At 38.2% G+C, this 22,134-nt stretch overlaps 1 protein-coding gene across 7 annotated transcripts in view; it reads left to right on the forward strand.

The window, feature by feature from the left end:
• The window catches only part of LDB3 (LIM domain binding 3), a 508,962-nt gene extending 500,649 nt beyond the window's left edge, over window positions 1–8,313 (forward strand). For all 7 annotated transcript variants that reach the window (XM_069240605.1, XM_069240599.1, XM_069240600.1 and 4 more), the window contains one exon: window positions 2,928–8,313. In XM_069240605.1, the coding sequence (XP_069096706.1) occupies window positions 2,928–3,017 (90 nt within the window). In that variant the 3' untranslated portion in view covers window positions 3,018–8,313. The remainder of the gene's footprint in view (window positions 1–2,927) is intronic.
• Window positions 8,314–22,134: the final 13,821 nt, after the last annotated feature.

A 22,134-nucleotide genomic window follows, 5' to 3' on the forward strand; every position in this document is an offset into this window, starting at 1 on the left:
GAGAGGCGCGAGGCAGACAGTAGTGCTTCTGGATGGAAGACTGCACAGTGGCATTGGGTTGAATAATGGGAAAGCAGATGTTCACACAGATAGACCCAGTTCTCTGGAAAACTTTAAAAGTAAAATGCACCTCATTACCATTCAACAATGCAATGTCCTATGTGGATAAACTTGCCAGCGATACTTTAGTATGGGATATTTTATGGTAAGTGCATTTGTGTGTAGCACATTATCCCACTCGTATGGCCCCAAAGCATGAATTTGAAAATGGCTGGTTGATATTGTATTTGGTTGTGTTTCATATGTGTGAGTCATTTTGAATGGGGAACCATGAGGTTAGGGTAGACTATTGAATTGTGTATTGATAAATCATATCAGATAGCGACTTGTTAGGACTGTTAGGGCTATTGTGTGCAGGTAGGCATATGTTGAGTGACATTCATATTTGTTCCTTTCTTCTGGTGTGAACAGTTGATCTTTGCTCTCCTTCATGTTGCTGTTACCTATCAATGTATTCTTGCCCATTATGTGGAATTGATGTTGTTCTAGTTGCACAGGAGTGTGGTAGGTTTAGATTATCTTCTTCACAGTGGCTGATCTGTAGCTTTCTGAGAGAATATAGATGTTTCACTATAAGGTGAAGAGATATGTTACAATCGGAAACACTAGCCCTACTAAATGCCTTCAATCCAGATTGTGTGTGTTAATATGCCGGGTAGTGTTTCTAATGCGTAATGGTGGGATTTGACTACAAATTGATGTGGATCTGCTTTGAGGTGGCAAGTATTTAGACTACCAAGTGGCTTGGACCTGTGTTGCATGCTTGATGTGATTTGTACAAGTTGTGCAAATGTGTACTGTAGTTGTAGGTAATGTGTGAGTATAGCTTAATCAGGACGAATCGTTGGGATGGTAAATGTTTAGACAGCTATATTGCTTGAACCCAGGATGTTCATGTTGTATTACTGGGGATTGTATAATGTGTACTGTTGGAGTAGACGGACTGTAAGGTAGATGTGCCACTGAGGGGATTAACACACTCAGGGCCAGATTTGGATTTCAGTGAACATGTTAATCCGTCACAACGGTGATGAATACCCCGTCTGCCAAAGTATAAGTCCCATTATTTCCTATGGGATATACATTTCAGTGGACTGGACATCCGTCACCGTTGGGAAGTAGTACCCCGACCACTGATATCTAAATCAGGCCCTCAGTGTTTTATCAGAAGTGCCAGTATTTTGACTCAAATGATCTGTTACCTTTTGCAGATGCCATCTCATTCAATTTATTTTAGCTTAGGAGAGAAGTGTTCATGCTGTTCTCTTGAAAATTAGGTAAAGGCAACATATTAGAGTCTGACTGCTGGTGGTTCCCTCTAAACGACATCAAGCAAATAAGTAGTAAAATGAGACTGGTCTTGAAGGAAAGGGTCTCTGGCATCACATTAAGTTATTCATAGATGTGTTTCAATATTAAAACGGTGAGAACTAACACAGCAGGTCCAGCTGTAGTCTAAGAGTTTGCCTTCTTGCAGCAGGTATATAAGTGGGCATACATGAAGGGTTTGCTAATATCTAGACTGGTGTCTTGGAGCAACAAACAAAAAGTTAGTGGTGACTGTATTTAAATGAAATGTGTAAATGAATATAACACAAAGTTTTACTCTGAGCTGTAGTCAAGAGGGTAGTGGTGATATAGGGGCCAGATGTAGCATTTTCCGATTCGCAAAATTGGATGCAGTACGGTGTCTCAGACACCGACTGCGAGTCGCTATGGGGTCGCAAAGACCCACCTCATTAATATTAATGAGGTGGGTCGCATTTTGCGACCCCATAGCGAGTCCCTGCACTCACAGGGATGGAGGCTGCAGAAGTCAGCAGACCTCCATGTCTGTGACTGCTTTTTAAATAAAGCAGTTTTTTATTTTTATTTTGCAGCCCGTTTTCCTTAAAGGAAAACGAGTTGCAAAATAAAAAAAATAACGAAACCATTTGGTTTCGGTTTTTCAGAGAAGGTATTGGTCCATTGGACCACGGCCTGCTCTGAAAACCCCTTTTTGGCAACATTCACAAAGGCGAAGGGGTCCCATGGGGACCCCTTCCCCTTTTGCGAATGGGTTACCACCAGTGTGACACTGGTGGTAACTGCGAATTACCTTGCGACCGCATTCGCGGGCACAAAGCAATTTAGCATAGCGATGCGGGTCGCAAATAGGAAGGGGACACCCCTTCCTATTTGCGAGTCGGTACCGACTCGCAAATTGTGAATGAGCATCGCAATCAGCATTTTGCATGGCGCAAACTGTGATTTTTGCAGTTTGCACCATGCAAAATGCATGCTACATCTGGCCCCGAGAGAGGGATAACTGAGCATATGTTGTTCTGAGTCAGAGCACAAATGTAATTGTATGGAAAGTACATGTTTATTCCTTGCTGCATATGTACTCTTTACTGCTATATTATTGACAACATTACTAATTAGTAATGCCAAGGTGTTAGAAATACATACGTGAAACAATAAATACATATCAGGAAATTCCATCTCGGTCCTCTTTTAACATCAATGCTCTGTTCTATTTCTCAAGGACACCTCCATGCTATATTCACTCAGCTAAAATCAGAGATAACAACACAAACGTAACCTATCACTATATATTTTATGACTGTTTTGGTTGCTATTAATGAATATTGTACCATACATCTGAATTGCAGACTCAGTAACATCCTGGGGAAAGAGAAACTAAGTATGGCAGGATTTCTCTGCTACTAGTTCAATACGCTTCAAAATAATGTTTTCATTGCCATATGCTTTTTCAAATAATTTGCTCCTTTGTTGTTCAACCAAAGGTTCTCTTTCAAACATTATGCTATTCTTTTGGATTCTTATATTTGTCTCTGATTAACCAAAACTCATTTGGGTTACAGGTGTGCCACGTAAATTTGGAAGGGCAGCCATTTTACTCCAAGAAAGACAAGCCTTTGTGCAAGAAGCATGCACATGCGATCAACGTTTAAGAGCCGACTGAATACTGGTGGAATCAGATATGAAGAACGACTAAGAAAGAACAAAAAGAAAAGAAAAGGATGACATTACAGATATTTATTTCATAGAAAGAGAATGAAACAAACAGTTTGAATGTATGATTGTATTCTCATTCTATTTGTATAAGCAATAGATGTAAACTCATAAAGAAAAGCACCCTGCTAACTAACAAGTTGAAGTTGAGCTTTATCGTTGTGTGTCATACAAGACTGAGAACGGATGTGATACCATTTGATATAAGAATCAAACATCCTCAAGAACATTGTCTGCATTACTAATTACAGTAATGAGACGTGCTGTTTAGTACTTGGCCAAATATATACAGTGTGCCAAAATACTTTCTAGAGATTTTTAGTGTGCAGAAGATAGATGTTTTAAAATAGTAAACTGTGATTTTGTTTATGTGAAAAGCTGTACCATTGTTTTGTGTGGAGAATCACCCTGCTGAATATTAGCCCACAGAATTGTAAGGAAGCAACATTTTTCTACTCAAAGAATGCTAGCGTCAGTTTAAAGATGCAGTGCCAGCAAAGGAAAAAAAAAAAATTCTTAACTGAGTGGTCATACACAATCCAGAACACTCAGCACCCTGGGAGCTCTCTAGTAGAGGAGTTCTATAATTAAAAAAAAGACCAACATGCTCTCTGTTATCGTGTGCCATTTTGGTATGCAACCACCAGCACTGTGTTCCTTAGCAGTTTCCTGACTAAAGTTTGGTGTAAAAGTGAATAGGTCTAAATCAAAGTGACGGGAAAATGGGTAAATTGTATGCAGTACTTTAGACTTTGAAGCCTCTGTCCCCCATACATCTTTCAAAACGATAGCTGTATGCAGATTGTCAAAATTGTGTGTATATCCTTGACTAACTATGTTTATTTGAGAGAAAAAAATCCACTTTGAGAAATCATTGCAACTATTCCACAAAGTTGCCCATGTAGCTTGGATTATCATCCTAATCATCTGAAAATTAGTCCTCAGTTTCTTGTATAATATTTTTATAACTGGTTTGTCTACCCACAAACAATGAGTCCAGAAAGATTGTGCACAATGCATGTTTGTTCACTTCTTTCTCCAATACGTGTTGGCCATTTCTTTTTTGATCATTTTCTTATCTTGCGTATCATTTTTACTGATTGGCGATGTCCATTTTCAAAGATGGCAAAAATAATAGATTGTGTTTATTTGTTTTCTTAATGTGAGCCTTTCATTGCCTATCTGAGGTTTGAAAGGTAAAAAGGTGAATTCATAACCCTGTGGGACATTACACACATAAGAGGACAGCCAAGTTCCTTGTAGATTAAAGTTCTAATGTATGGTAAATGTGGTATATGGCTGTTTACCCCAGCAAATGTTTCAAACACATTCAAAGTGGTCATGTTTTAGTGTTCCTGCAGTAATTTGCAATACTTTGCAACTGCAATAACAGTTAAAACATTGAAACACATTGCTTGTGTAGTGGACATTCCTATGAGTCCCATAACTTTCAGTTCATTTTTGGTCACTAGTGGTTCACAGCCCAACTATAACAAAGAACATTTGTTGAAAATGTATTTGCTAATGCTTTCATCTGGAAAAACCATTTTAAGAACATCCCTTAAAAGCTAGGTTACATGAACTTTCTTATAAAACTATTGATTGGATACTCAGCTTATCTAAAGATGTATCATTGTGCCATGAAAGTATGATATAAGTATTTCATAGACTGTCACCTATTTTATAAGATAGTTCTGATGGTAGTCCTGCGGTTAGACATAGCTTTACAACACAGGCAATTATATTCTGTTTTTCATAGTGCTAGTAAATCCCAACACTTGATTTTGTATTATGAAATACAGATACTATTTACTGTGGTGAAATGGTTCCATTGTTTTGAATAACAAAAGTGATATGTGAGTATATTGCTAATTAGTTAGAAAGAGTTTGCATATTTTGTTGTTTTATCACTTGGGTTTTTTTCTTGTTAGTTTACGGGAATGCTACTGTAACTTGATTTTGTTATGGAAAACGGTGTAGGTGTTTTGGGCTGCAGTGCCTATAATAGTTTGCATGTAATATTTTTAATGATATGTCATGGTTTTCACGTAGGTTTAGTTTTTGAGTCATTTGTGAAATGCAATGGATTTTCTTGCCCTGATTACAACATATATTAAGAATGAGGAGTCATTTTAAAGACATACAGATATTTCTGTTTGATGCCATAAATTGCCAAACAATGTCTTTACCAAAGGTAAAAGGCAATGGTGACTCTCATAAAATATATTGTAACATGTACCTTTGTATACCCTGTGAAGACAAATGCATTCTACGGTCAATGCAAATTAAAGCCCACCAATAGGTAGTGTAAACTGTATTCTCAGAAGTGTGCAGTGATTAATATATGAGTGAGTATCTATGTATATACACCTAAGTATCAGTAGTTTACATCCAGCATCGCCACCTCCGCCTGTTACGAGCCTCTTGCTTCGGAATAGGATAACCTCCCAGACAAGTACATTTTTATGTAGTGTCCTCAACCTATCGGTTACTTTTTGCAAACATTAGGGACTAGCTGGACACGTTCTGCAAAGTACAGTGAATTTGTATTTGAATTCTGTGAACTTCAAGCAGTGGTGTCATTGTCTTGGTCCATATTTCTGCAATCCACTGATGATTCAACAGAAGAAACATTCCAAGATCTTAGGCAACTTTCTCTCTTTTGCATGGAAGCAAATCAAATCATTCCTGGCCTCTGCCAAGCCACTGTAAGCAATTTTCTAGCTGCCAAAAATAGGGACTACACTAACATATAATAGGGAGAATTATTTTCTCTCCTTTTTCCTTCCTTTGTGGAAAGCAACAGAGAAATGGTTAGAAAAGTGGTACCTTGGGTCATCTTTTTGTTGAAGGTCATAGTGGGCACATGTGAAACAAAAAACAGTTATAATACATTCACTGGTAATGATTGGGAGCTTTCTGCTGTGAGGGGCCGTGTAACACCTACTGACACGTTTAAACACTACTGCTTCTATTATTTAACAAGGCCCTCTATTCATTAATTTCTCGTAACATTTTCCAGTCTGAGGTATCACACAGGTTAAAATATAACTGTGCCATCCTCTCGAGACAAAGGAGAACATACTAGCATTCTTGTTCCTTTTTATATTTAGTTCCTGACCAAGTACATTTTAATAGCCTCTGTGAAAAAAAAAATCCTAAAATGAGGTAATATCTGACACCTAATAGCAGAACACAATTGTACTGTGTATCTCTCCTCACCTGCATGATTATTTTAGGTGGAAAGGTGATAAGGTTGATCATGTTTAGCTTGAGAATACTGATCACTGTCTCCTTCATCAAGGCTCAAACTGCAAAACACTTTCTGACCTCTCCAAGTGATACACCTGAAATTGCCAAATGAACGTATGTACATCATGATCTTCCACACTGTGCCATGTTGGGGAGATGTTATTGGTGCTCTTCCCTACCGCATTGTCTTTGTGACCCTGTATAAAGCAAAGAACATTATTCAGGGATGGACCTGTGCCATGTGGTCATTCATTGAAAAGCATAAATCACGTTTACAAACATGTTGAATATCACCAAGTCATTTTGTTAAATCTTATAGCACATAAATGTAAATCTCCTATATTAAAATGGCCACAAAATTCAAAGTACTGGTACTTACTGAATGGAAACCATCTTGACCAGTAGAGTGCGTTTCTAAGCATCTTTTGACCCAGAAAGCACTATAGTTGGGTACATCAGCTCGCCTTATATAATAGACTAATGCTTAATTTTTCTCCTGCTTCTTATGTTGCCTGTTTCAGAAACATGGAATCATGTCCACAATTTGCTACTTCAACATCTATTGGGCTCATGAAATCTTTTTCTTTATTGAGGTTCTGGCAGTGTCCTATTTCATGGTATTGCAATACTTAGGAGCACTAATTGGTTTGCAGAATAAAGAATTATCTTATACTAACAAGCTAGCTCTTTGATTCCGTCGTCATACTGCAGAGATTGATGTGCAACTGTAAGGGCACTGGTCAGAGAAAAATATTGCCTGGCAGACTCATCTTTTCATTTTCAGTGGTCAGTGAGAGGTATATCATTGAATAGTATAATGGTAACATTGGACTTTTACTAAAGAATTAAGTTATGAGAGTTTTTATGCACTCTGTATAAATTGTAATTAAAGTACTGCACATTTCTGTATGTGCAGTAGTTGCTGTCCGGTTGGTTTCGACCATTCTGTTTGCATGTGATTACTGTGTTTGTGAAATGTCACTGGGTGAATCTAATTCAATGCTCCACTTTGTACTCATATTAAACATATAACTTTTTTTAAATTTAGGGAGCCTGTCTACACAATGTTGACTGCCTACCAGTGACACTTTGGGAATGCTGTAGTTTAACCTTGGACATTTTGATGATAAAATTGGTATTTTTGTTGCAAGGGCTAGTAATTTATTGATTTTCTACACTTCAAATAATGTTTATTCCTGACTAGTTGTGTTTTGCTGGTATGCATCTCTACCATTTTCAGCCAGCAGATCACCAAAAATGAAAGAAATATTTTGCAGTGATTGCTATTTTTTAGTATTTATGATTTTGGTTGGCATAGAAGTTGTCTATGCAATGTGAGATTTCCTTCAAACTGTTTACAGTGGGGCCTTTTGTACATGGGGAATCCATTCGCAGTGCTAGAATTCTATATTTTTCAAAGTGCCCTAAAATATGTTTTTCTGTCATAAATGCTTTTGGTTTTTGCTCTATGGAATTTTTATTTTTTATTTTACTTCATATGCCTGACTTTAGTTTTGCTGTGCAAAAATGATTGTCACAAAATGTGTGAAATATGGTAACTTGATAATTACTATCTCCAGATTGATTATTAATGTCACATAACATTAACTCCAGCCATAAAACCTCATGATGGAGGTACGCATGTAAAAACAAATGCAAATTCTGTTGTTTTATATCTGTGATGGCAGACCAGATAGTTTTATTCATGACACTCAAAACTATTAAAAGACTAGGTTAGTATATCGATAGCAAGAGATCGTATGCTTTTGTATAGCCAACAATGTTTAATAGTCTATATATAGATGCAGTACACTCTTACAGTAAAGCAAACCTCGTCATTACATTGACTACCCTTGTGGTCAACCTAAATCTACTATTTTGCAAGTCTCTTAACTGGGTGAATAGTTAACATAAAATGTCTGTTGTACAACTTAAACTATTTCCATTTTCACTAGTGATTAAATGTGTATGTATTTAACAGATGTTTAGACTTCTTCATAAATGATTATCTGCACTGAAATGCTTGAAAACAAGACCATAAATTCTTTGTAAGAATAATTGTGTTTGTAATGGCAGCGTGTAGTGGTAGTGTCAGAAATTCTTGTGATACACTTTTGTCAAGAGTTGCCCCCTATCATTCTTACAACAGTTGCCTTAGCTGTTACTTTGACCTCCAGTCATTTAAACTGAGTCCTTTATTTTCTTTTCAATTTGCTCCTTTTCTGTTGAACTACTTTTCTAAACTGCCAGGAGGTGGAGTTTATCTTGTCCAATGATAACAATTTGGAGGTGAAGTGGGCAGTTTGTTTTTTACTGTGATTTCTGGGTCAGACAGCATAATATAGCAGATGAGATTTGTACTGAATCATCCCTCGGTAAGCTTCCCGTATAAAGGTTGTGCACTATGTGCTGTTTCAGGGATAACCTACAATGTAATTTCAGGCCTTAGCTAAATGGCAAGTAAAAATCAGTCATAAATTACAAAACATTGGTAATATCTTCTCTTCTGTGCCTATAACAAGAACTTCAGTGAAGTGAGAGGGGCAGGAGGAACCACTTCCCTTTAACTCCTAGAGGAGAAGACTGATCCAAGATGTAGAAAGCACAACAATCTGTGTCCATTCACTTTAAGTATGGGCATTAACTGAATATTGCACAAATTAGTAATGGTTTGATTTTCACATTAGCGGTGTAGGTGATAGTTCTGAAATGGTTAAATCATATCATTACTGACTGATGTATTAACCTTTCAGACAGCCAGTAACATGAGGAACTTTTTCCTTTATCTTATTGTATCTATTTTTTAAGCAAGTTGTTGTGGTGATGCCTACTTCACAGTGCTCATTTTTCAGAGGCAACTCTGGTCAAATTTATTTATAAATTATCACTTAGTTATACATTTTCTGACTATGATTTTGTGTTTTTAGCAGTTGCTTTATACACAGTTTTCAACTTATAAATTTGTATTGTGGCTAAAAGACAAATGCATTCTATGTGTATTTAAAAGTTTAATTTTCTAAATTTAAAATAATATTTTGCAGTCAGTGAGTTGGCATTCCTTGGATAAGATGAACATTTTTTTGTATCCTTGTTTTATTAGTTGGCCACATTATCTGGTCTTTCCTCAAACGTGGTGAACTTTCTTACGTGGCTAAAGAAGTCATATATTTCATCATTTATTGGGACATGTTAAATTTGCCCTAGGAGCAAAATGGGGCTTGTCAAGTAATTCTGCACTATATTCTGCTGAAATAATTTGCTCATTGTTTCAGTATCAATACTTTAAAATGGAGTTTGTTTTTATTTAGTGCGTTTGAGGGAGGTTTGTGGCTAAAAATGTTAGGATCATGCAGCTAGATTGTTGGTCAGGGAAGCTGCAGTGTAAATATAGGACATCTTCAGTTGTAAACGTTTAAGGTAGGGTTTACGTTCACATAGATTTGTTGGGAGTTCAGATCCATACTGGTCGTTATTCCACTCTGGCATTTTTCTAGTAAACAGCATGCAAGGAGCCTATTTTAAAAGCAGGATGGGCTGCCATGGCCCCCACATGTCTTCATGGAACCATTCCAGTTTAGGCCTCCTGCTGTGATGGGGTGATCAGTTTTGTAAGTGTTTATTTTAATTGCAGTTCTTTTCTGGGAAGGCTCTTAGTGCGCCGATACAGGGAGTATCTATCCATTCAGATATTGTAACCGGCTGGCATATTAGTTAACTGACTTTATGAGTTAGAAAACATTATGATCAAGATGCCAAATTGACATATAGATCAAAAAGGATAGAATAATACAGAATCTACTCTAAATATATAAATTACTGAGATTGTTCATACAGTCTATTCTCTCTGAAATATTCTTGCATTTAGAGGAAGAGAAGCATTCTGGAAGATAAACATTTTGTAAAATGAATACTGAGGTGTCAGGTGTTATTTAAATTAAACTGCCTTGTTAGGTTATGTTCATGCAGATAGGTTGCCAAGAGAGCACTTCAAGAATTAGGGCTGGTTGTGGTATTGAATATGACTAATTATGGAAAATATTGCGGATTACGTTTAGCCTTGGTAATGACAGGATGTGCTAAATAATGTAGGGCACAATTACATTTAATTTTGAGTATGATTCGCATTTGAGGTTTATTTTAAGGTTCATTTTGGTGTGATTGTGTAGTAGGACTAAATAGGCAAACCCTGTGTAATACTGTATATTCATCAGTTCAGTAAGTACATAAAGACATCTGCTTCAAAGAGACCCTTTAATTCATGCAATCCTGATATAATCCTCTTGTTCAAGGCCTTCTGCCAAGATTTGCAGCATAACATTGTACAGTATATTAAAATACCGAATTAGTTTAAAGATGGGGCAATTCGGACAAAGACAGTTATGTTGAATAGGTCACAACATATTTTTACATGTATTTTTGTCACTTGTATGTTTTGGAAAAGAGAGCACAGACAGTCAAAGTTAAAAATTATTTCCAGGATGGCCAGGCAACAGAAAGGATTTTTTAAAGCTACAATGCATTTTTCCTTGTCAATATTGTGACCTCTGCCGGGGAACATTTTTAGCAATTTGAGAGAGTTTTGTGGTAAATGTAACCGATGACAAAGTATTTTAATGTGTGCTTTTTCATGTCAGATTAAGTAACCAGGGACACTCCTCTAATTTCTGAATGACACAGGTTTTTTTACTGCATTTGACTTATGAGTCACTGCGTCATTAAACCAGCAAACAACATCAGTGACATATGCAGACAGTGGTTTCAATAAAGTATGAATTCTTAATTGTTTGAGCTTACTACACGGCAAAATTATTCTTAGCTTCATTATGTCAGAGTAGGTGAAATGTCGTGATTATTCTCTTGTACTACAATCACCATGCTTCAACTACTACACAAAATGGGGTTCCCTTATTCAACTGACATTAAAATAAATAATTCAAATTCATGTTATTGCAGAAAAAAGAAAATGAAGAGAGGATTCTTAAATAAATGATCTTGTAGCCCGAAATATGATATATTAGTGTTATTTTAGTGTTCAAATCGTTATTTGACTTCTCAGTGAGATTTAATAAAATGTTAGCCAACTATGACTTTTCACCTAATTTACATATCTTGCAAAAGTATTTGGTGCAGAGGTGGACTGCTCTAGATTAGTGCTCTTGAAATTAATTTTGGAGGTCATTCGATCTCATGTTGATGTAGTGTGTTGTGCCTAAACTTACAGCTTGGCAGATTTAGAAGCTTATAGTCAAGGAGGCTGACATTGAGTTGACTAGGTGAGGAAAAGAGCAAACAGGGGTGTTTTTGTCTGCTTGAATCCTTGGGAATATCCCAGCAAAGTGAGGCTTCTGAAAGGTCAGTAGAGTTTGCTTGAGTCGGAAATTAAGGTGATGAATTCTTCCCATGCAACTCTCCAGTTCCCAGCCCTGTCAGAGGCACTGAGTGTATGTATGGAGGCCAGAGCATAACACTCTCTTACAGAGCATGGTCATAGTTATTGCAGAATATGTACTATGTTACTCTCTTGTAAAACTCCTTCATGCCAAGAGTGGACCAGGTCAGATTTATGGTTGCTTTAGCAGGAGCATGGTTGTTACTAGAAGATTCTGCAGTTTATAGAAATTAACTCAATGTGACCCATAATGGTGCATGAGCTATCGAGGGCTATGATTCACAAAAATTCACTTTGTAGTAAGTTTTGTAGTACCAAAGTAGTACTGCAAAATGTACTTAAAAGTGCTAGTCACAAATTTCACTTGCACTTTTGCAATAGGCCACTACAGCCATTATTTTCAATGGGAGGGTACTGCAGTACTACTAGTTGGCCGTGTATCCGGCATGACTTGCTATAAAAGTGTAAGTTACTACAAAAGTGTAGTTTGTGAATATTGAAAAGTAGTAAACATACTCAAAAGTGTATGTTACCCATGTAAATAAGCCCATAGTGTTTTAATTGACCAAACTAGTGATTCAGTGTTATATAGCCATCATGCAGTGAGAGAAACAACGCTTGAATGCCAGCGGGTGTGTATTAATCTGTCTTTTACTACTGAACATCTTTGAGACCCATCAGTCTAGGACTGACAAAATGATATTTTAATTGAGAATATAGTTCTTAGCAGTTCACTAAGAATTTTAGCTAGTTTCAGCAACCATGCCCAGGGCTTGTGTTGCATATCTCTATAATTTAATAAACGTACGTAGGCAAAAAGGAGCGTGGTAGTTACCACATCTGTGGCAATGAAGACAGTTGATATTTGATGTTAGCAATCAAGTGAAGTTTACTTTTTAATTTTTTTAATGGCCCAGTACTAAAAGGCTGAAAATTGGACCTTTCGTGTGACATGTAATAGATCACTTTCTGCTGCATCTCTAAAAGGCTTTTAATAATTTGACAATCTTATGCTTGTGAAATGACTTATATATTGTCTACCAAGAGAATCAGGAAATCGCTAGCACGATTTGCACTTAAACATCGGTTCAGTTTGCACTGAAACGTAGGTAAGACAGTTTATAGTTAGCATCTGATTCAGAGGTCACTGTGTGCAATCTGCCTGGCACACATTTGAATCCAATTTAGAGCCTTTTTGTGTGTGTAATCTACCTGGCACACATTTGAATCCAACTTAGGGCCTTTTTCCCCTCCCACAATTGAAAACTTACACATTGTTAAGTTAAACTATATTAAAACCTAATGTACAAGTGACAATGTACAATTGAGTTTGTAGGAGGAGCTACACTAATGTATCATCTGCATTATGCCTTAAATAGCTCCAAGCAACTATATCACTTTAGTTAAGCGCTTTACAAAAACAAAACATCACAATTTGTGCCTCCAGTAAAATGGAGTGTGACATAACTTTTGCAAACAGGATTAATTTCTTAAATGGTTTAGAGCTACTTTACAAAATGGTTTGAAAAGGATGTGCTATGTCCTAGGAATTAACAAAGAAGGATTTAGCTGGATGGCAGTTGTTTCAGTTGGCAGATCCTGGTGTGCTTGTTTTTCTGCTGTTCTCAAAACATGCGTGAAGGTTCAAGATTTGAACAAAATGTGGTCTGTTTCCTTTGTGCTGCCCTGTTTGTGAACAAGGTGGGTTTTTTTTTTTTCACACAGAAGACATATACTCTAAGTGACTATGGGCCTGTTTTAGATCTTGGCGGAGGGGTTACTCCGTCGCAGAGGTAACGGATATCCCGCCACCGAAATCTTAATATCGTTGTTTTCTATGGTTTGTAGATTTTGGTAGACAGGATAACTGTCACCGTTGTGCCGCAGTAACCCGCCCGCCGAGATCTAAATCAGGCCCTAAGTATTGTTTCTGAGTTCAGTAATGACCAGCTGGTGAAGAAAGGGTTGAGATTAAACAGAAAGCACTCAACAATAGATATCTATTTAATAAATGTTGTTGGAATTATTTCATTTAGTTGAGTTGAGGAAATATATCTGTGATACACAGAAAGATGCTTAATTTGCATAAAAAGCAAATTACAATTAAAATTAAAATGATCCAATCAGAATGTACTATCATATGTATGCAATGTCTCATTGGAGTTAAATCTAATTGTGAAATTCCTGTGCTTCACTCAGTTCTCCATTTTTATAATTCGAGATTGCTTTTATAAGATTAGATTTTCAACCCTGGAATACTTTGTATTGTTCTTGTCTTTAGATTTCTCCAACAGTTGTGTCTTCTTGGTAGCCCTGTTCCAGTTAGAGGGTGACTTCAAATAGAAGGGTATAGGTTATTTGTGTGTTGTGGCAGTTTAGTCCTTCGTTACTGAGCACAGTCACCAGTGTGAAAAGCATGGGAGTCCCTGGAGCACATGGTATGAGATTGATAGGATTGATTTCCTGATAGCTGTACCCCCACATGTCCAGGGGGAAACTTTCCTTGAATTACTTCCCTAATTTCAGATAGCAGCAATTCTGTTGCACAATAGCTCTAAGTGGATTCCTGTGACACGATTCTATGTTCTTTCATCATAACCAGGAATAGGTTTACCCATTGTGTGTCCCTACTACCCCATACACTGTTCCCATATATATGACTGCCACTACTCATGGTTGTTGCTGTGGGAACTCTCAGAACCCATTGCCTTACTGCAATCTTGCTCTTCACCCCCTGCTCCTCACAGCCCATAGAGAGAAGCTCTGGTCTCCTGCAGGCTGCTCTATTAGTAGGTTGCTTTCTCTCATAGGTTATGTACAGGGTCCTTTCCACTGGCTAGACGGTTCTTGTTTTTCAGAGATGCAAAGGAAGTTCTTGGGCCTATCGTGCCAACTTGTAGGCTCCAAGCTGCAACCAGTCAAAATTTTTGTTCCCATACAATGCACCAACATGATGTAAACTCACATATTTCCTTTGCAATCTTTACCCAGCACCTCAAGCACAATCTGCCCTTGTACCGGTCTCATGATTCAAAGTATACACAATTTGTTGACGCAGTGTACAAAAATAATCACAAAATTACTATTGCACCATGAGACTTATGCCACATCTCATTTGCAGTGAAGCAAACAGCCTCCAGTAATCCAAATTTATTTAAAATTTCAATTACTGTTTGCTCTGCCATGACTTAACTGTAAAGTGAGTGGGAATGAATGCTAAACTTTTCAACGCTGGTAATTAAAGAAGAAGTGGCAGTGGAAAAACAGGATATTCTTTTCTGCCCCCAAAGTGCCCAATACCTTGCATTTGTATTTGCAGATGGAGCAATTCATTGTATTAGAAAGAAGCATAAATCTGTTTTAAGACTCTGAGCACTCTTTGATACTCGTTCAGTTCTCTTGTTGAAAGGCACATTTCTGTCTGTGAATTGTATATTTAATTTGTATCTGTACCACTGCTTGATATTTTGATATCATTTAAAAAATGTGTCTGCCAAATAGAGTTTAACTTCAGAGTGAGAGCTATAGCATGCACTTTTCGCGTCATATATTTATTTATGGTTTTATTTGATTTGTGATCTTTGAGAGAAACATATGACTTTAGCATCTGTCAAAGAGTGTTAAACCGAAGCACAATTATTGTATTTTTATGTTGTTTTTGAGTTCGAATGGATTTTTGGGGATTTCAATAATTTGTGTGCATGGCATGGACTTGCATGGAGAAATTATTCACACTAATAAAGAAAGCAAATTGTAAAGAACTCTTGTCTGAGTTTGTAAATTACGTCTGTGTATTGTATTGCTTTTTTTTACATTTTGAGAAGGCTGTCGGATTTACATTGACAACAAGAAAAATAAATTGGCACTTCAGTAATGCAATGTTGATAGGCAACAGTGTAATGAGCACTGGAAAATAAATATCTCCTTGATAGATCAGCCATTAACAGAGCACTTTTCCAAGGGGTTTCCCCTGTCATAAAGAAGGCACCAGCATAAGTTGTAGGTATGCAAATTTCCATCTCCTTTGATTATTTCAAGAAAACACTACGAATGTCATCTTCCATGTCAGTGGCAGCTTAAACACAGCTTTGACATCAAGAGGAAAGCTGCTTTGACAAGTATTCATAAATGAAATGCTTTCATTTGCCTTGCTTGTTAATGGGTATGGTAGTGGTCACGATTGGAAACTACAGAAAGCAAGCCAGGACTGGACTACACTCTTCAAATGGGGTTTAAATTCATTATGTATCATATTTTATTTGTCGGTTCTTCCTCATTAAATGGAAACATAAGTGAAGAACTGCTGTAAAATAGCACTGCAAACTGAACTGTCTCAGTGATTAGATCAAATGGCTGCTGAGTTTCCTTTTGAAGACTTCTGCAGCCCTGCCAAGTTTCCCAGGTCCACGCGCTACTACCTGTTCGGGGTTTTTCTTTGAATTCTGGGAATTGTAGTCTTGTTTATTCCATTTTATAAACAGAACTAGAAGTCCCGTAATTCAAAGAAAAAAAGCTGTACCTGGAGCAACTCATCATGCATGACCTAGGAAACGTTTCCAGAAATGCTTCGGGTATGTCTGAGAGGAGATATCAAGGAAAATGTGGTGTAAGGCACAGATCATGATCTCAGCTTATACTCTTAAAAGCATCGTGCTGGCTTTTCCTGTTGTTTCATTTCATTTGGTTTTCTTACGTTTTGAAACAAACTAGTGCAGTTTTATATTCAGTATGATGAAAAAAGCCTTACCTAAGCGCATAATCATCCTAAAATGAAGTTTTGTTCACCCCCTCTGCCTTTTCAACATATTTCGTCATATGCTGTACAACATTTTTGTATCTCATTTCAGTTACCCTTGTTTGCCTCACTTGCGAGCTGATACACTATCCTCTACTTGTTATGCACAGACCACCAACTCTTGACTACAGTACACATTCACAGGTGTCTGTTTGTCGCATCACATTGAAACACCAGTAGGGCATGCTTGACATTGAATCTTTCTGCTTGTGTAGCTGTGTAAAAACAAGGAACACGATGTGTAGTGGAGGACCACCGTTACACTGTGTAGCTGCGGATAATGGCCTTAGAATAAAAACAGATAAGGTAAACTCGTCGAGATGAAGTAGCCAAAGGACAAAGATGATGTAGCTACTGTATCTTTTATCTTTCTCCTTTCTAAAGTGCACGAGCCTTGGGGATCTTGGGCCTGCTGTGCTGCAGGTTAAGAAGCATTCTAAGATAATTAGGCTTTAGATGATACCTTTTTACTTGGATAGAAGGGAAATTAAACTTACGACGCAGCAAATACAACGTAATGCATTTGCCAGAATGCCTTTACCACGTATATGCGTTTACCACGCATGGCTTTACCACGAATATACCTTTACCACGCATGCCTTTACAACGAATTTCGTAGTAAAGGTATGAATGGTAAAGGTATATATATGGTAAAGGATTTAAAGGTAAGTATTTTTATTTTATTTTGTAAAGGCATGAATAGTAAAGGTGTATGCGTGGTAAAGGTTTTAATGGTAAGTACAGGTAAGTATAAAGTGGGTTGAGTGTGTGTATATATATATATATATATATATATATAGATACACACACACACACACACACACACATAGGGTTTTGAGGGATTAGGGTGGGTAATGGTTATTGGGTGCTAAGGGTAATTTTAGGTTTTAGGTTTAGGGTGGGGGTGGGTGTTTTGGGGTGGTAAGGGCATTTTTAGGTGGATATGGGTGTTTCGGGTTGGTAAGGGCATTTTAGTTTTAAGGGTGGATATAGGTTTTGGGGTTGTACGGGCATTTTTAGATTTTAGGGTGGCTATGGATTTTATTTTGTGTGGTAAGGAGTGTTTAGGGTGGGTAATGTATTTTGTGTTTAAGGGGTGTTTTGGGTTTATGGTGGGTATGGGATTTTGGGTGGTAAGGGCATTTTTAGAGTTTATGGTGAGTATGGGTTTTTGGGGTGGTAAGCAGTGTTTAGGGTGGGTATGGGTTTTTGTATGATAAGGGATTTTTTAGGGTTTTAGGGTTTAGGGGTTTAGGGTGGGTAGGGGATTTTGGGTGGTAAGGGAATTTTTAGGTTTTAGGGTGGGTAGGGTTTTTGGGTGAAAATGTGTATACAAACACACACACACACACACATATATATATATATATATATATTCACGTGTATATATATATATATATATATATATATATATATATATATATATATATATATATATATATATATATATGGGTTATACTTACATTTCTACTTTTTACCACATATATTTTTACCAACCTTGCCTTTACCATGAAATTTTCATGGTAAAGGCATGCGTGGTAAAGGAATATGTATGGCAAAAAAAAATTGTTGTAGGTGCCTGCGTTGTACATATCACTTTGTAAAGGCATATGTGGTAAGTGTATGCGTAGTTCTGTCATACAACTGGATAGAACTGTTTAAGGGTCTCTAAGTTGGAATGATGGGCTACGTATGGTTGCCAAGGTCAGCCACTCTGGTCAGATGGTTAGGCAAATACCTTTCCTGACAATATTTGCATTACTCCTCATTAAAAGATATTTGCTGCCTAACTCTCTAGGATCATTTACTTATTTCCATTAACTTCTAACTTTCTCTGCAGAAGCTTCCATAAAAAAAGTTCATGGTCTTGGTCACATAGATTCTGATGGTGCATACGAAAAGCCAGACAGGACCTGCCCCAGAGAAAAGGATGGCTGTGTGGAACTCCCTCGGTTTTGGACCCCAGATTCTCTGAAGGGTCCTTCCTGCAGAATACAAAGCCCACATTACTTAGTCTCAGGCAATATGCAAGCAAAACAAATCACGTGCTTTGACCAGAGCAATTAAGGATTCCTGTGGATGTATCCAGACAATGCAATGAAACTATATTCACTCAATGGAGGGGTCTAGTAGACTTGTGGATAGCAGTTTATTAAGACCCTTAACGTGCCAAAATGAGAAGATGTACCTTTCAAGTATATAATGCCGTATTCCAAAACGTTACTACAGATGGTAACACTTAGAACTGCGACAGGTGCAAAATACAGTACTCAACTGCCTCTATAAAAGGATCAACTCTGCACATACCCTGCTGTGTGGTATGTTTGCTTCATTACATATGAGCAGGAAAGTACCCATGGTTTTGTACGTGTCTTCTTTTGGTTCAAATACTCCTCCTCTGCACATAATCAGTCCCATAATAACAGCCACCATCCTGTCAGCTTTGCACCACTGCCACCCCATCATCCATGATGCACTCTCCTCACTCTACCATTACAACTTTTTTCAACTTCCATGGCCATCACCTTTCTTTTTGTGTACTGCGTTGGTTACTAGCATATAAATCAGGAATGCACTGCATCCAGACATCATCCGAAATCAGATTTGTCTGGGCTATGACTCTGAAATCTCAATATTTACCTATTAAAGCTCAGTATTTATAGGAATTATGTGACACAGCTGCGCCCCTAAAAGTAATCCAATTCGTATCCTCCTCCTTCCTACGTTACACAGCCTCCAATCAGGTTCTCTTCCGTTTTAAGGCGATTAATTTCTCTATGTCTAAAAGGTGCATACAGCTGAAATTGTCCCTTAGGGAGACAATTTATTTAATCTTTTTCACAGCCCAAGAAATCTTACGAGCAGGTTTGGTTTGATTAACACTTTCATTGTTCCCCAAAGTTCGAAAAAGGGCCATCCAGGAGATCGGGTCACAAAAAGATCGACCAGAAGACCCCTAGCTTGGGATTTATAGATTCTGGCCCATCCGCTTCATACCATCCTGAGACCAAAAGGTACCGCCATTAGTTGTATTATATTCAGCTGTGACCGTCGCAATAGTCCAATCATCAAGGACACAGAAACAATACTATTATCACTCAAACCAGTCCGCTGAGAACAGGCATTGGAAATTTGGTAGGACACCACCATTTAGTCAATTAAGGACTGTCCTCAAGAAGAATAAAATGTATAAGAGGCAGGAGAACTTCAGGACATCTGCTGTTTCAGCGCAAACCTGACTCCACATTTATACTTTGCCGCTAGACCCGTCAAACACCAAAGATTTGGAGTTAAATTCATTTTTTCCTAGCGGGAAACTACCTTGTGTCAATGAGATGCAAGGTATGCGTTCCCGGGGAAAAAATGACTCTAAGGCTCAGGTGCCTTATTTATCCTCTTGTGCAAAAATGGTGCACGGGAGGGAGGCGGGCCTAAATAATGACGATAAGCTTGCTTAACACCATTATTTCACGCCTGGGTCAGGGCAGGTGTTAGGGGATCTGCGGGCCCATTTCTATGATGGAACACCATGGAATAAGTCCACAGGTGCTCTCCCCAGTCCCCAGGGACACCCCCATCCACACCAGAGGGACAGCAGAGGATGGGGGACCCTATCCCAGGTAAGTATAGGTGAGTATTTTTTTTGTTTAAGCGCCATTGGGGGCCCTGAAATGGGCCCCCTATATGGAATTGGGTGCAGTGGCCATGGCCAGGGGACCCTTGTCCCCTGTGCTGGCCATTGGGGTGGTGGGCATGACTCCTGTTTTTTATGAGACGGGAGTCATGTGGTATGGTGGGTTTTGCATCAAAAAATTACACTAGTCTGGTTAGACCCATCTTTTTCGACTCCAACCAGCCGAACGTCATTTTTTGGTGCCAAACCCCCTTCTTCTATACCGCCACCCCCACCTGGCTAATGTCATTTTCCATGATGTTAGCTCACCCTTTGCGCCGGTTTGCGCTATTCCATAAAGAAGATGCCCAGCAGGCGTCTTGGAATGGTACATTGTTTCACGCAAAACTGCATTAGTGCAGTTTTGCGTGAAAAAGTATCAATATGGGCATACATTTTCTGGTATAACCACATCAGGAATGCACCAAACCTCATCCAATTCCGAGTTACTAAACATCATACAAGCTGAATTAGACACCTTAGTACTGACATCACCTACAAGAGACATTCCTCCATATTACTAATAATAGTACAGATGGAGGAAAGTATGAATTTTCTAAAGAATCCTTTACCTTACCAGGAGAGATGTAAACATTTGCAAGCAAAAAGGAAGACAGCCAACCACACTCTTTGATCATGGAAAACATTAAACAAAGGTATCACTTAGGGGGATGCACAAATACCTTTGGATTCCAGTTAATATTATTTTGAAGCAATATTGCAATGCCTCCGCTGGCATAAACTTTAGCGGAGGGTATTTCCCCACAGGAGTAAACAAAGTAATTATCAAATGTGAAATCAGTACAGACCCATGTTTCCTGCAAACATATAATTAACAGCTTAAGGCACTACATAATTCAATTTGACATGAGATTGACCTAAGCCAGACAAGTTCCAGGAAAGTAGTTTACCCCGAGGGCTAACTCCACAAGACCAGTTACTTTGCGTTTGTTCTAGCCCCTTTCAATTTGCTAGCTACCCAATTCCAGTTAAAGGACTCATCTTCCTTCCCAGGGGTCCAACCACGCAGAGACTCCATACATACATTGCTTAGTACTCTCCTCCTCGTATCTTTCCCTACGGAAAGAGTGATATAGTTGAGATTAACAGAACTGATAGAATACCCGACTAGCACAGGACCCAAAGAGTTCCACCTTGAACTGTCACATTTTATCTCTTTGCGGGGTTCTACGCAAAATACATCAATCCCTCTCTTCCTAAAATAATCTGCATTTTCTAAAATCAGAGACACCACGATTTTAGAATAAAATGTTACACTTGAACTCGGATAAGTAACATATGGATTTTTAAAGATGACATCAAGTCTTTACTTGTGATCAATATTAAGATCTCAATATCCCACAACGATTGCAACAAAAATGGTCTATTCAAAGGGCCAAATTCCCCATCAAAGGTACAAAGTGCAACATATCTGGGATTGGACCATGTCCTTCCTCACCCTCTGCTGACATACCAGGGATTGTTTCACAGCCAACAAAGGAAATCTCTTGTGGAGAGAAAAAAGGTTGCGCCTCTACGTTCAGTGGTATAGAAGCCATTAAGATATACAAGGAACAGTGTTCCCAGGAGGACATACCAGAGGGAGTGATACTGAATCCTGTTGCGCTGCCTGGGAATCCTCACAAACTACTTCAGCCTGTAGACCATCATGACCACCAACAACCCCACGTCCATGTACTACCAGTGTATTATTTCAACTCTCTTTAATCTCAACAGTGATCTCCCCCTTAGTGGGAGCAGACACTGATTCCTGATGTGGAATTCTTAAGCCCAGCGCTTCCCAGCTATTAGAGAATACACCCGTGATGGAGGTTTCGGACCCACAGAGAATAGAGTTCCTATAAAGAATGGGATCATTCCATCTTTCCAAGTTCCCGGAAGACTCCAAAGAAGAGGGCTCACCATGAATACTTGAAAATCTGAACT

This window comes from Pleurodeles waltl, chromosome 6 (genome assembly GCF_031143425.1).
Source record: "Pleurodeles waltl isolate 20211129_DDA chromosome 6, aPleWal1.hap1.20221129, whole genome shotgun sequence".
In the NCBI taxonomy this organism is placed as follows: Eukaryota; Metazoa; Chordata; class Amphibia; order Caudata; family Salamandridae; genus Pleurodeles; species Pleurodeles waltl.